Source organism: Hemiscyllium ocellatum, chromosome 34 (assembly GCF_020745735.1).
Source record: "Hemiscyllium ocellatum isolate sHemOce1 chromosome 34, sHemOce1.pat.X.cur, whole genome shotgun sequence".
NCBI classification, from domain to species: Eukaryota; Metazoa; Chordata; class Chondrichthyes; order Orectolobiformes; family Hemiscylliidae; genus Hemiscyllium; species Hemiscyllium ocellatum.
The window spans coordinates 18072031-18087210 of NC_083434.1; the positions used below are offsets into that span (position 1 = coordinate 18072031).

Here is a 15180-nt window from a genome sequence, read left to right on the forward strand (position 1 = left end):
CCCTTTGTATTTATTAGCCAACGAAAATATTTTACTCTTATACTTTGATAATTCAAGTTCAGAGTTTCCTTTCCGCAATTTCTTTGACTTCTGTCCTAATTTTCTCATTATCCCTTTCGATCTATTCCTGTGCCCAATTTATAATGAATGTTTATATTTTAATTGCCCTTCATGCAACTCCATTTTAATTTTTACCCATTGTTATTTAGTTTGCTTGTGTTACATATTTTATATTTCCAGTTTCTGTTCTCACACCCTCTACCAGCTTTTCTGCAATCTAATAAAGTGACTTTTATTATACTTGTATTCTTCTCTATCATAATCGTCTATATTATATTGTTGCCACTTACCTACATTTTATTTATCTGCTTTGATTAATTCTCTCTCTTGCTAAATCTAATATCAACTCTTCTGAAGAAGGGTCACTGGACTTGAAACATTGACTCTTTCTACCCACAGATGCTGCAAGACCTGTTGAGATTTTCCAGCAATTTCATTTTTGGCTCTGGTTTCCAGTATCCGTAGTTCTTTTTTTTTGTCAAGTGTTCTCTTGTTAGACTTCTCATACTTTGGGTTAAAAAGGAATCCTCTACAGATTGTGGGCCCTTGCCCTCTTTACTCGCTGCTTCTGTCCAATGAATATCAGGGTTATTGAAATTCTTCTTGATTATTATTCCATGCTTTTTACTCAAATTTGCTGCACATTTCTTCTTTAGCCTCCCTCTGCACTGTTATGTGGTTTGTAATTTTCACCTATTTATGTGTTGGACTCTCTATTATCTTCTGTCTGTATTTGTATACACTCCACTTCTATCTGCTGATAGCTGTGTTCCTTTTTGCCACTGACATTGTATTCTCTTTAGTAAATAAAGTTAAACCACCTTTGCCTTTTTGACCTCCTATATTCTAAATACCCTGTTTATTTCCCATTCTCAGTACCTGGCACCATGTCCGGTTCTTCTCAACACATGATTGACTTCTGTTCCCCTGTTTTATTAGGAATATTGTGCATTATTGTGCACATATTTTAGCCAGTCTTTTATTAAAATATCCTCCAACATTATATCGAACTGTCTTTCCAGTTCTGTTCAATAAGCCTATTTATTCCCTTGCCTTCACTGTTCTTTGTACTTGCCTTACTTCCTTTTGTAAAATTCCCTGAGCTCTTTTGTTTAATTTGAGGTTGCTTATGTTTCTATAGAACCCTGTCTCCATCATAATGATTGAAATCTTTGCCACCTTCCTATTTACTCTTTCTGGGAAGACACCAATCCCATCCTGACTCAAGTGAAGTTTGCCCTATTTGTACAGCTCCTTCCTGTACCAAAGCTGGTTCCAGTGTCACATGAAAATGAATTTGTCTTTCCCATGCTGGTTATTTAGCCACAAGTTATTTATCTTGATCTATCTTCTCTTATGCCTGTTTGTAGGTAGCTCAGATAACAATCCCTCAATCACATACTACTCCTGACACTGCAGTATAAGAGTGGGAGTACATTTTTCCCCCCCTCCAACTGGCAGGCAAGGGTCAATGCTTGGGCCCCAGCTATTCTTAATATCTATGAATATCTTAGTTGAGGGAACCAAAATGGAGCATTATGTAAAGTTTACTGGGAAAACAAACTGGGCGGGATTGAGAGTTATAAGGAGGCTTCATGATGACTTAGACAACCGGAGTGAACAAATCCATGGCTGATGCCTTACAATGTGGCTAAATGTGAAATTATACACTTTGGTCTGAAAACAGAAAGGAAGAGTATTATTATTGGTGACATACTGGAAATGTAGATGCACAGAGGGTCTGGGTATCCTTTTACACCTATCAGTGAAAGGTGGATAGGCAGATGCAGCAAGTAATTTGGGAAGCAAAATGGCATGCCCTTTTTGCAAGAGGATTTGATTTCAGAAGTAGGGGTATCTTAATGCATTTATATAGGGCTTTGGTGAGACCAGACCTGGAGAGTTGCATGCAGTTTTGGTCTCCCTACCTTCTCATAATTTAAGAATAATACCTCTAGATAGGAAAGGATTGAATAGCTAAGTGACAGCTGAATTTTCTTTAGTGATTTATTGACATTTTGAATGATTTCAGATCGACAGCAGTATACCTGTACATTCTGTGCAAATCATTTTCTTTTCTGGAAAATCAATTTGGGGTTACAAAGACAATGAGAAAAAAAGATAGTGACTTAATTGATGAAAACTGCTGAAATAAATGATAACTACGATTTTTGCAAACTCAATATCCATATGTGGCAGCAGAGGCTACCAAATTTGTGTTCAGGAGGAACAGGTTAAATCTTGCTCTTAAGGTCATGCTTGAGAGGAATACAAAATATGCTGTTTATAATTAAGGCTGTAAGTCCTTATGTCACGTTGCGGGGTGAAAAGGATGGTTTAACATTTGATTGATTTCTAATGCATTGGAGTATGGAAAGGGTGTTGTGAGAAAGCCTTCAGACTCAATGAAACGCTGGTTGCTTCATCTGCCTGTTGTCAGTTAATCTCACCGTAATAACATCATCTGCTTTCAGACCAATGTCAAACTTTGATGCAAGATCAAATCATTTGCAGTCATACAATGTGAGTTCATCTGGTTTCATTTCTAAAACATGGCTGACGTTGTTATTTCAGAACACTAAAATTGTGATCTGGAATCTTACTTTAAAGCTTTGTTCCATTAATGTTGCTTTGTGTGCACAAAGAAACATCCAGTACATAAAATGGGAATGGGTGTGTGTAAAACCTGGTTACATCGACACTGTCAAATGTTGGTTGAAGAAAATCCTATCCTATCAAATCATCTGAATGATTTTTGTTATTTTCATCAGCATCAGAATCCTGAAGTGATAAATCCTGAAGATGAGATAACAGACAGTGAGGATAATGTAGAGGAAGACTTGGGAGTCATGGATGATCAGCGTAGCATTATCCTACACCTCCTTTCTCAACTGAAACTTGGCATGGACCTTACTAGGGTATGTAACCAAATCAAACATTTCGTTGATTAAATTATAAGCATGTCATGTGCAATGAACAATGTTTTGGCTTCTTTGTATAGTGCTACATATTTAGCTAGCTGTTACAACAAGTGGGAGTAAAACAATGAATGTTATGGAACATTTTGTAATTTAGTCTCCTGTGACAATATAGACCATTACAGAGCAGCTTTAAATGTTTCTCTTTATTTCACCTAGTATTTTTGAGGTTGAATTTGCAGCCCATATTATGATCAACCTTCTATTTCTGGATCTGTCATGAAATGTTTTTATGAATGGCAGTTAAGTGGCACTGCTGTAGTGACCTCAATTGCTACTAAGGTGGATTGTGGTTCTGTGTATTAGAATATTCTCATGTGATTCATTGCAACAGTAGTTTATCAGTAACCGTATAGTTGTTATAATATGTGATAAATACTGCCATCTCTGACACAGCTGGCTAATTCTGTTTTCTACAAATTCATCTTTATTAAGGCTTTTGAGGGGAATGAACTGAGAAATATATAGGTGTGCTAGTCTGATTTTGATGCATTTTCTCTTTTAAATTTAAATGATCATTTCACAAAATCACTGTCATATCTGCAGTTTAATAAATTTACTACACTTTAAACAGCCAAACTGTGATGTTTTTAATTTTGTTTTGCTTAGTTTGAAATGATCAAGACAAATCTAAATCTAGAATAGAAATGTTGTGATCTTTTTTCCTTTCACATTTGCTTCTGAGTAGCTTCAACTTCGGTTTGATCCTTGAAAAACATAGTTAGAAAATGGGGAAGATGGTATGACTACACGTATATTTCTAATAGTAGTGTAAATGTTAGTGTTATCAGTAAGTAAGGCAAGTGCTTTAGTGTATATGTGTGTGTGTGTGTTTTCAATTGGAGTGGATGTTTCAAATATTTAACATTAAAGGTGACTAACAGGTGCCATTTGTGCATGCACAGGGGGCCTGGTTGATATCTGTCTCCTGCATCTGGATGCTCAGTTGCCAAATGTCCCTGCACAAGTATAAATGACAAGCTGTACAAACAAGAATGAGCTGGGATTCTAAGTTAGTGTTCACTATCAAACAAGAAACTTGGGGTCTGAATACCAAATAAATCAGCCTCAAATGTAGATTCAGACCTCTTTATCACAAAATAACCTGCCTGCAACCCTCATCCCCAAACACATCAGCAAGTTGTGATAATGGAGTTATCAATTAATCCTAGCAATTGGATTCCAAAACGTAATTTTGAAACCATCTCATTTGTATTTGAATGGTAAAATAATAACTGCTATGAGGTGCATGTTGAACTTTAATTTCAGAGCACTTAAAACCTCCATGTTTCAAACATATGGACAGCACCATCCTTATCACAAGCAGCTGCCACTCTATTGTGCAATGATGTAATCCTGCAGCACTCTAATTTTGCACGTGTACTTAACTGCCTGTTTTTCTGTAAATTTTTCCCCACCCTGTATCTGAAATAAGTTGTCAGCATTTTTTGAGTGTTTCAATAATATTCAGTATCATAGATGCAAATTTCAAAGGTTTGGAGTAACTTTGGGAAGTAATACTGAAAGTCAACCGAAATCCCAATTCTCAAAGTAAGATGGACCAAATCAAAAGTGCTTCCATGTGGAGAAGAAATTTTGTCATCAAAAGAGAAACGATAAACAAGGGATACTTGCTATAATATTTTTGCTAGTTTTGCTGTTAAGTTGGCCAGTTGCTTTTCTTTGACCTTGTTCCATAAGATATTTTCCAGAGTTTTACGAATCAAAGAAGAACCTAATATTCACTGTTAATATTTTATTAAATATTATGGTTCCTTCTTGGTAACTAACAACAAAATATATATGCAACTAAGTGTTGATGAAAACTGGTTTCAGAAATGTTGCGTAACGACAGCAAACAGAGGGCCGGAAGGAAGATGCTGAGAATCCTTGAGCATAGTGGATCTAGTCACAAAATTATCGGGCCTCTGAATTTGAAACAACCCAAGTGCTAAATGACTTGAAAGGAGATGACTAAAGCATAAAAGGCTCAGCAAAAGATTTATAAGCATGATTTTAGCAAAGTAAGGGTTTGCATCCAAATAATTTAAATTGTGAATTATTTGAGTTTACGGGACACAGGATTAACTTAATATGATTACTGATGCAATTCCTATAAACACTGGAAGAAGTCTTTGAAAATGATTCCTAAAATTTCCTAAAAAATTGGTTTAACCCATTTCCTTTATTTTAAAATGGCCTCCCTAATCAGTGGACAGCATTTCTGCAAATAATCAAAGGAATGATTTGGATGTGAGCTTAAGAGGTACAGTTAGTAAGTTTGCAGATGACACCAAAATTAGAGGTGCAGTGGACAGCGAAGAAGGTTACCTTGGATTACAACGGGATCTTAACCAAATGGGCCAATGGGTTGAGAAGTGGCAGATGGAGTTTAATTCAGATAAATGTGAGGTGCTGCATTTTGGGAAAGCAAATCTTAGCAGGTCTTATACACTTAATGGTAAGGTCCTAGGGAGTGTTGCTGAACAAAGAGACCTTGGAGTGCAGGTTCATAGCTTCTTGAAAGTGGAGTCGCAGGTAGATAGAATAGTGAAGAAGGCATTTGGTATACTTTCTTTTATTGGTCAGAGTATTGAGTACAGGAATTGGGAGGTCATGCTGTGGCAGTACAGGACATAGGTTAGGCCACTGTTGGAATATTGCATGCTATTCTGATCTCCTTCCTATCGGAAAGATGTTGTGAAACCTGAAAGGGTTCAGAAAAGATTTACAAGGATGTTGCCAGGATTGTAGGATTTGAGCTATAGGGAGAGACTGAACAGGCTGGGGCTGTTTTCCCTGGAGCATCGTGGTTGAGGGGTGACCTTATAGAGGTTTACAAAATCATGAGGGGCATGGATTGGATAAATAGAAAAAGTCATTTCCCTCAGGTCGGGGAGTCTAGAACTAGAGGGCATAGGTTTAGGGTGAGAGGGGAAAGGTATAAAAGAGACCTAAGGGGCAACTTTTTCACGCAGTGGGTGGTATATGTATGGAATGAGCTGCCAGAGGAAGTGGTGGAGGCTGGTACAGTTGCAACATTTGAGACATTTGGATGAGTATATGAATAGGAAGGATTTGGAGGGATATGGACCGGGTGCTGGTAGGTGGGACTAGATTGGGTTGGGATATCCGGTCGGCATGGACGAGTTGGACCAAAGGGTCTATTTCCATGCTGTACATCTCTATGACTCGATGAATGATTTACACATATCAGCACCATTACTCGTGGTGGACATCACTCATGACACCAGAAATTTTCAAATTGTCCAAAGTAAGTTGAATCTAGTTTGACATCCAGACAGAAGTTTTAGACCATTTGGAAACAGGGTAACCCAGATGAGGATAAATCTCAGCTCAATGCTGCATCATAGGATTAGGACGTTTTCCTGATTTCTCTTAGAAAATTGAGTTGTGCTGTGGATTAGTATATAGTCTTCCTTCCTGTATTGCCAAGGTATGATTGCCTCTGCTGGTAGTAAGGTTCCTAGGTGAAATGAGTAATGATTGTTACTAGTACGTATGGATTTATACCAAGAAACTGCTCATATTTTGGCATAACTTAACACTAAATTTGCAATGATATTGAGTGAGCCATTAGGCCAAGTACTCAGAGACATGGAGGTACCAGTGTTGGGTTGAAGTGGACAAAGTTAAAAATCACAAAACACCAGATTATAGTCCAACAATATAACTGGTGTTGTGTGATTTTTAACTTAAAGAAGTATAAAAGTTCTCAATTATTTATTCAGAAATGGATAAACTCAAGATTGGGATTTTAAGAGTCTTACTTTTACCCACCAATTTTCTAGGCTAATAGTGAATTGTTTAAAAAATTTGGTTGTTTTTTGCTGACTGATTACCAAGGTTTTGCCCTTTCATATTCGAATTATAGAACCTGGCACACAGTGCTTGACACTCATGTTAAAAACAGTACACTCTGAAAGGAAGGTTTTTCTGCTTTGACTTGAAATAATAATGAAACAAAACATTGTTGTCGTCTTTTTACCAGATTGCTGCACTTGCATTCGGGTTTTCTCTTCATAAAAAGATCGATGTGTGTCTGTACAGTATTTCACATGGCCTCTGGATGTCCCAAAGTACTTTACAGTCAAGGAAGTACTTTTGAAATATAGTTACTATTGTTTAGCAGGAAACCTAATTTGCACACAGCAAAACTTCCATTAATGACTGTATGTTAAAGATACTTCATTCAGTTATTTTGAGTATTAAACATTGACGTTCCTTGTAAACTGATAACAAACCTAGTTAGAATGCTGTAGACTGAACTGTTTGTAAGGTCTTGCGTAATAGAACTGCACAATTTTATTGGAACTAGATAAATGATGTATTCTGCAAGTTCAGTGCTAGAGAGAGACCTTAGGCCAATGGTGACAGCCAATTTGTGATGTTTGCTCTTGGATTTTTCATGAGAGGATTCTTATTGAAATTTTTTTCACAGTGGTTCATGAACAAATATAAATATATATTCGATCATTTTGCAATCAGTTCAGAAATGGCATCTTCATTAAAATGAGGGTAGCAAAATGTAATAATCGTGACCTGTCTCCTTAATGGCTGTATATGCATAGAAGTGAGAGGAGGAAGAGAACATATTCCTATGCTCTTAACGATATTTCTCCTAATATGATAACGAATTCAAAGCGTGTCAAGACTAGTACAGCTCTTCAAAACGCATTCTGCAAAAGCAGTCATTGTTTGCGCAGAACTTCCTGCTGTAATAATGTTGCAAATTAAGTCACTGTCCTTAATAATGCTTCAGAGATGTGCCATTGTTTTCAGGGAAATCTCCTATTTGCCTTGCAGGCATGTCGAGATTTAGCTACCAAAAGCTACTCACTATTGTCTGGTTCAGATGATCTTTAACAAGTAGCTAAAAGATCTCGTGGCAACCTTTTATTATAAAGATCACCAAGATTTTATTAGAGGTTTTCAGTGGCCTGTCTAGCTCTTGCAATAGGAATTTCCTTTATGCTTTTTCTGTTTCCTTTTATACCCAGGATCAAAATATGTGGAGAAAACCACAGGCATCTTAATGAATCAGTACTTGCCATGGAAAACTTGGACATCTTATAGAAGCATCATTGAACCCTCATGATTTAAGGCTATGGATGGAAAGGCAAATATGCCTTAGTGCCCCTTAAAGCTTCTAGTTGATGAACTGTCTCTTAAGAAGGATCAGACTAATCAAATGAAATTTATTTTCTTCCAGTGGAAGAGATATTTCAGGAGTCTGTCTTTGTGAAAGACTCTGTAGATTAAAATTCAGGAACAATCAAAACTTTAAAGGAAACTCAGTGCATCCATCAGTTTTTTTTATATCTGTAATATTTTAAATAATGGATTTTCCGTTTTAACCAATGATGCCACAAATCAATGCAAGCACTGAATTTATTGGACGAAAGTCATCCATTACTCAAAATGGGAATCTGAATCAATGAGTAAAAAATGAGGTCTGCAGATGCTGGAGATCACAGCTGCAAATGTGTTGCTGGTCAAAGCACAGCAGGCCAGGCAGCATCTCAGGAATAGAGAATTCGACGTTTCGAGCATAAGCCCTGCATCTGAATCAATGATCCAAAGATTTCCATTTTAGAACCTACATGAACAATAAAAGGTGTGTTTATTGTTGCAAGTGTGTGGATCTGTTAGTGACAAATCCAGATTGAATTTAAAATAAGGAAAACAATGATGTATGACACATTTCACATTTGCATTTTCATTAAGCGTGAACAGAAGAAAGAATACTGCCACTGAATCTTACAGATTGGGGTGTAACAATACAGCTTCCCTTACAATAAGAGCTGCTTGCTACCTCATTGCACTGCTCTTAGTCTCGCGTCATTCCCTGGAGGAAATTTAATCTCCACATTTATAAAGTGTACTCAATAAGTTTAACTATTGAACAGATGTGGTTAGAAGAATGTTGTCAGCCTACACTTACTCCATTGCCTTTTTGGTCAGTATGGAAAGAGTATGTCTGAACGTTTTGAAAGATGTTTCTAAGCATTCTGATTTGTATCTAATTGTTGAAGATGCCATGTTTTCCAATGTGTAGTAGCTGTGTTCCAGACTGGTTCTCATATTTATTTGAATGCAATCCACTTCAGTCGGTGCATGACTGGTCTAAAATATACATGTATGTTGAAGTCTAACAAACAACATTGAATATACAATTACCAATAGCTGCAGACTTTCTTTTTTGCCATTAATTTTTATCCTCCATATACAAAAATGCTTACCATCCATCTGTTTAATCCTTTTTTCTGACTTTGAATGAACTTGGAACTTGAATAATTTTCAATGTATGTCACATTCTCTCATTGTTTCTGTTGGTCATCTTGTAAGTTTTAGTCCAAGAGTGTCATAAGTTGCTGTAAGCGTTGCATTGTATAAAACCGATGTGAGCATTTAAACAAGTTGATTATAGGTGGCACAATGTTCTTAAAAGATTGTGTTTATCTCTTTTGAATGGCTACCCACTTGTAGAGGTTCAAATACTTCCAAAGAATAAGGGCAAGTGTACTTGTGGAAGCTAATCTGTTCTTATCTATAGGAAGGAGCGATTGCCAACTTATTTACTGTAATGTGTTGGATGATCATGATAGTGTATTGGGCTTAATTAGTTTTATATAATTTTTTTATCCTATTGATGGATGTTGTTGAGCATCCTTGAATGTAGCCTCTAACTAGTTATTTATGGTTGAGTGAGTGCTTTAAAGCTGCATGTTAAGTGGGTGACAGATTCATAACTGACATTTCTGATCATCAGAAAACATGTATAATATCACTGTGGAAGGACGTTGTACTTTATTATTGATGTGCTGCACTTCAACCCAATAAATTTCCCAATGAATAGATGATGGGTGTAACTAATTCATTGGATTATTAAATACATTCTTGTATTTCTGGGAATCATCTTATGGGGAAATTTTGTGTAATATATTTTATAATTGTTTCACTCAGTGTTTTTTCTCTGCATGCCTCCTTGTTTGGATATAGTTTTATTAGCATTCTTTGTCTCTGGTACAGCACCAAATACCCACGGTTTTTAATGCATCATGCAAAGGACATTTGATTTAACAGTAGTTGCATCACATGTTTTGACTTCAGCTGCTAGGTATACCCTTTGTAGCCTTTATATTGGGAAGCAAAATTGAGGAATGGCATTATAGGATTAAGGGACCCTATTGTGGCACAATGGTAGTGTCCCTACTTCTTGACCGAGGGAGCTGGGTTCTAGTCCCATACTCGCCAGAGATGTGTAATAACGTCTCTGAACAGGTTGATTTAGTTTCAAAAAAGATTTACAGTTCCAATTATATGCGCTGGATACATTTTACATTAGAAGTACAAAGTGGCAGTAATATCCTTATGTGCCATTGTTTGTAACTTAAATAACTTCGCAGAGGCCATATCCTTTTACCAATTCACCCTTTATTTACTTAGACACACTGATCCAGCTTCCTCAGAACCAGCTGTCATAGTGAACAGAATCTCTGACACTCCTGTTTCTACCTGTCAGAGAACCCTGACCAAGACTGTTAATCTGGCCCAGTCTGGGAGCTATGATGTCCACCTGGTTGACCATGTCACAATCACTAAAGCCCACCTCCTTTAAGTCTGAGCACGTAGACTGCTTCTTGCTTTGTAGCTCCGCCTGGGGTGTTTTAGCACCTGATCAGTTTCCTCCAACCCTGCTTCTGATGCAGGTGGCATGTAATGCACAGTTGCTCACCTCTTGCACCTGGAGCATTTCAGAAGACATTCATTCTCCTCTTCATGTGACAAAGGCATCGAGGCGGTGACATCCACTGTGTCAATCTCTGGTTTCAAGGTATCGTCAATGCTTGATGGAGAACAAAAACCTCATTGGTTCCAGAACAGTTTGAAAGGCAGTCAAGGAGCCAGGCATGTTTTGATCCTGCACTGTTTGTGAGTTTTTAGGTTTCGTATGATCCACATGCTTGTACAGAACTGTCACACCTACCTGAAATTTATATATCACTAGATCTAATCTCATGTCGAGCATACCTCTGAACTGTATAGGGCCATTCCAGTGGATCCTGCACCAAACTTTGTCCCCCGAAGTAAACTATCTCTTTTGCTGAGCGGAGTTTGTATCTGGCATTGGCATGCTGCTTAAAACCACTCCCCACAAATATGGGAAGATCAGATTTAATCTGATGCAGAGTTTTCTCTTCATTAGCAACTCTACTGCAGGCTATCTCTGCAGTTGCAAGGCAGCTGGTCATATGATCAAATAGAAACTGGGGCAGTATTGTATTTAGTAAAGCTGTTGGCTATTCCTGTGAGCCTGCCTTCAAAACTTAGGCAGTTCTTTCTACCAGGCCATTGGATGATGGATGGTATGGAGCTATCCTTATGTGACAAATACCATTCGACTTTAGGAAATACTCAGCTTTCCTGCTGGTAAACGATGGCCTTTTATCTGTGACCGTACTTCCGGGAGTCCGTGTGTTACAAAAGATGTGCACAGTTTTTCTATTGTTCTACCAGTTTTTGACAATGAACTGCATGTCCAGCCACTTGGAATGCATGTCCACAATAATCAAGAACATTGAGCCCATGAAAGGACTTGCATAGTCAATGTGTGAGTCCAGTGTTTACCTGGCCATTCCCACTAATGTGGGAGAGCTGCTGATCCTACTTTTTGTCCTTGTTAGCATAGTGGGCACTGCCCTACCGATGCAGCTATGTCTGTATCCAATCCTGGCCACCTGACAACTTTTTGCCAATGTCTTCATTTTGGAAACCCTGGATGACCCTGGAGGTGTTCATCCAGTGTCTGGCAGCGACCTTTGCTCAGAACAATCCCTCTTTGTTTCCCATAATAATATGCCATCCTCTACTGTGATCCGGTCTCTCCATGTACAAAAAGATTTCAATTCTGGTTGTGACGGTCCTTTGGCTTCCTCTATAGCCACCAGCTGTTTCAGTTTTGCCAGGACTGAATCTTTGTGTCCAGAATCTGTGACTGGAAGTGTGTCCAGAGAACTTAAAACCATTGTGGACCGTTCCAGTGGCAATACCACCAGTGGTATATTCGCCAGTGGGAGGTGGCTCAGTGTGTCCACGTTTGCTACCACATCTCCAGAATCAAGTTCCAACTTGTAATTATATGCATTTAGTATTAGAGCCCATTGTTGAATTCGGCCTGAAGCTGTGAGTTCTTTCAGTAGACCTGGCAGAGGAGACTTGTCCTGTTTAAGTAGACCTAGCAGGGATTTGTGGTCAGCTGTTAATACAAATTTACATCCATTAAGGTATTGGTGAAACTTCCTGACTCCAAATATGATGGCCAAAGTCCTGGATGCGTCTGCAATTGGGCGTTTGTCTCCACTGGACCACCTGCGAGCTAACGATATTCCAATGTCGTACAGCAAGGCATTGCATGTTAGTACCAGATCTTGCTTGGGATAATACTCTGCCAGCACCTTACAGAATGATGGCTGTTCCTTCTCTTCCCTGAAAGCCGTGGCTTAGCTTATTCATTTCCAAAACTGACCATTTTCTTTTAGAGTTAATGTAAAGGTGCCAGGATGGAGGCCAGGTTAGATTTCTGTTATAGCCCGAGAAAAAGCTTAAGCTCTGGTACACATGTGGGATCTGGGGCATCTTTGCCCTCACTTTATCATCTTGAGGTGCAATCCGGTCTTGTTGACTCTGGTGGCCAAAGTCAGACACTTGGGCTGCCTGAAATTCACTGTTTTCCCTTCTAACGTGTTTGCCCTGCTGGGAGAAATGTAAAAGGACTATGTCCAAGTTATCTTTATTGGTCTGTCTTGTTATTAGCATGTTTGGCTTATGGCGACCTGGGATGAACTTTGTAACAAGACCACTGAAAAATTACACAGCTAATGATACCCTAAATAACAGTCTGGTATATTGGTACAAACCCTTATCGGCATTAATTGTAGCCTATGTCTGGGAATCCTCATCTAACACAGCTGCAAGCACACGTGCCAGCTTCTTGAAGGACTGTCCAGCTTCTTGAAGGATAGTCCCCCTACCAACTTTGCGTATATGTCCTCTATGTGAGGAATGAGCCAGCTTTGAAAAGCAGTTTATTGCTTGTTTGAAATCCCCACAAAAGTGAACTGACCTGTCGGACTTCACAATCAGTTCAACTGGTGCTACCCATTCCACAAACTGGGCTGATTTGATGATTCCTTTGCTCTGCAGGCTTCTGCTTTCTGCCTCTACTGCTGCCTGCAAGGTAAATGGCATTGTGCAGGCCTTCCAGAATTGTGAAATTGCTTCCTGGTCAACATGCAAGGTGGCCTTCGTTCCTTTTGATAGCTCCTGGGTATTTAATTAAGACTTGATTCAGACAGCCATTTTCTAAATGAAAAATGTTGAGCCAATGTAGGTGAATCTTTCTCAACCAATTTTGCTTCGTCAAGCTTGGGCCCGAGCATTTTACTACAATCGGTGGTAACTGGACCAGTTGCTTCACATAAAAGACTGTGCCCTTAATCTGTAAAGGTTTACTGGTATAGGATCTCAGTCTAGTCTGCGCAAACTTAATTGTTGGGGTCCAGAGCAAATTTTGTTAAAGACTGATTTTGCGATCACTGAAATGTCTGTGCTGGTATCAACCTCCATTTAAAACTAGGTGGCCATTTAACCAGACATGTATTTTGATTGGTTTTGACTTGGATGTTGTTATACAATTTAACTGTTCCAAACCAAGTATAAGTAGACTTTAAGATGTGCTGATTTGGATGCTGGCCTGAGAGTTCTCTTACTCTGTTTAGGACGAGTGGAACTCTTTTGCTGTTTCATGTGTGCATACTAGCAGCAACTGCAATAATTCACTGGCCTGGATTCTGAAAAAATGTAACCATTTGCCCAAGGCTTGTCTTTGTTTTGGGGTTTTTGGTGTGGGCTGACCTAGACTCCCTCTGTTCAGGTTATGTCCTGAGTGAGGCTATGCAATTGCCTTCATTCAAGTAGTGTTACCTGAGTTCAGTCGGGCTGGCAAGAGTGTCCACTTCCATCAGAATATCTTGCAACTCATATGCTCCACTTGCTGCACTTTCCATTGAAAATCCCAGTTGTAGTGCCTGTTTGAAGTCCAGTTGGACTTCAGCTAGTAGATGCTTTTGCATGGTTACATCATCAATCCCACACTTGTCACCACTGAAATAACTCCACAGAGGCCAGGATCCTGTCATCAAGTTACCCATTATTTGCACATGGAGGATCTTGACATTGATTCAGCTTCCTCAGGGCCAGCTCTGAGTGAACAGAATCTCTGACATTGCTTTTATTCGACGCTTGAAATGCTATTTTGGATGTTGGATTCTGTAGATGTACGAAAATTCTGCGGACACTGCTGCTTATATCTATCAGCCAGGGATCCTTGATTGGGGCTGTTAATTTGGTTCACGCAGGGAATTTGTATTTTGAGGTCCAGCTGGCTGACCTTGTTACAATCACTGCAGTAGGTGTCATTCTGATCAGTGAGAATCCGAACTGATTTCCCTTCCCTAATTTGGGCAGATAAATCAATTATAACTGCCATCAATTGTTGAGACAGCTAATTCTGAACAGATCAATGATGTGCACACAAAATATCCATAATATTTTCACACAATGTCCATGTCAGCTAATTTTCCACAATAATACTCTCAGGTTAACAATTAGAATTGTATGTTGCTTGATTTCTATCATCCAACCACATCTCAAGGCATTGAGACCATCTGTGTCGTCCTGTTTGAAATCAGCTAACTTAATAGATTGAAGACTGACCTAGAATCTATCTAGCCTGTACAGTTCACCACAAAGTTATAAAGAGAACACACCTCTTCTTAAAAAAAAACATTCTCGCAGTTTTACTGGATTTATAGAATTTGTTATTTCTCATTGTACGTCTGTGACCTTATCAGGTATAGTTTATTCTAGTTTAAGACAAAGTGCCAACTAAAAATAGTAAATACATTGTACTTTTGGATGTATATAAAAGCAAAATTGTATAAGTGTAAATTATGTAAGTTAGAAAGTACCAGACATTTTCCAGATTAGCTTTCCTCTTCCTTCAGCCTGCAAAATACATAAAAGACCATCATTTAAGGTTTTTTTTAAAGAGAAGATA

At 38.5% G+C, this 15180-nt stretch overlaps 1 protein-coding gene across 1 annotated transcript in view; it reads left to right on the forward strand.

Moving 5' to 3' along the window:
- The window catches only part of LOC132832258 (oxysterol-binding protein-related protein 10-like), a 240495-nt gene that overhangs the window by 160761 nt on the left and 64554 nt on the right, over nucleotides 1-15180 (forward strand). Inside the window, exon 7 of the mRNA XM_060850094.1 lies at nucleotides 2832-2978. Within this exon, the coding sequence (XP_060706077.1) occupies nucleotides 2832-2978 (147 nt within the window). The remainder of the gene's footprint in view (nucleotides 1-2831; nucleotides 2979-15180) is intronic.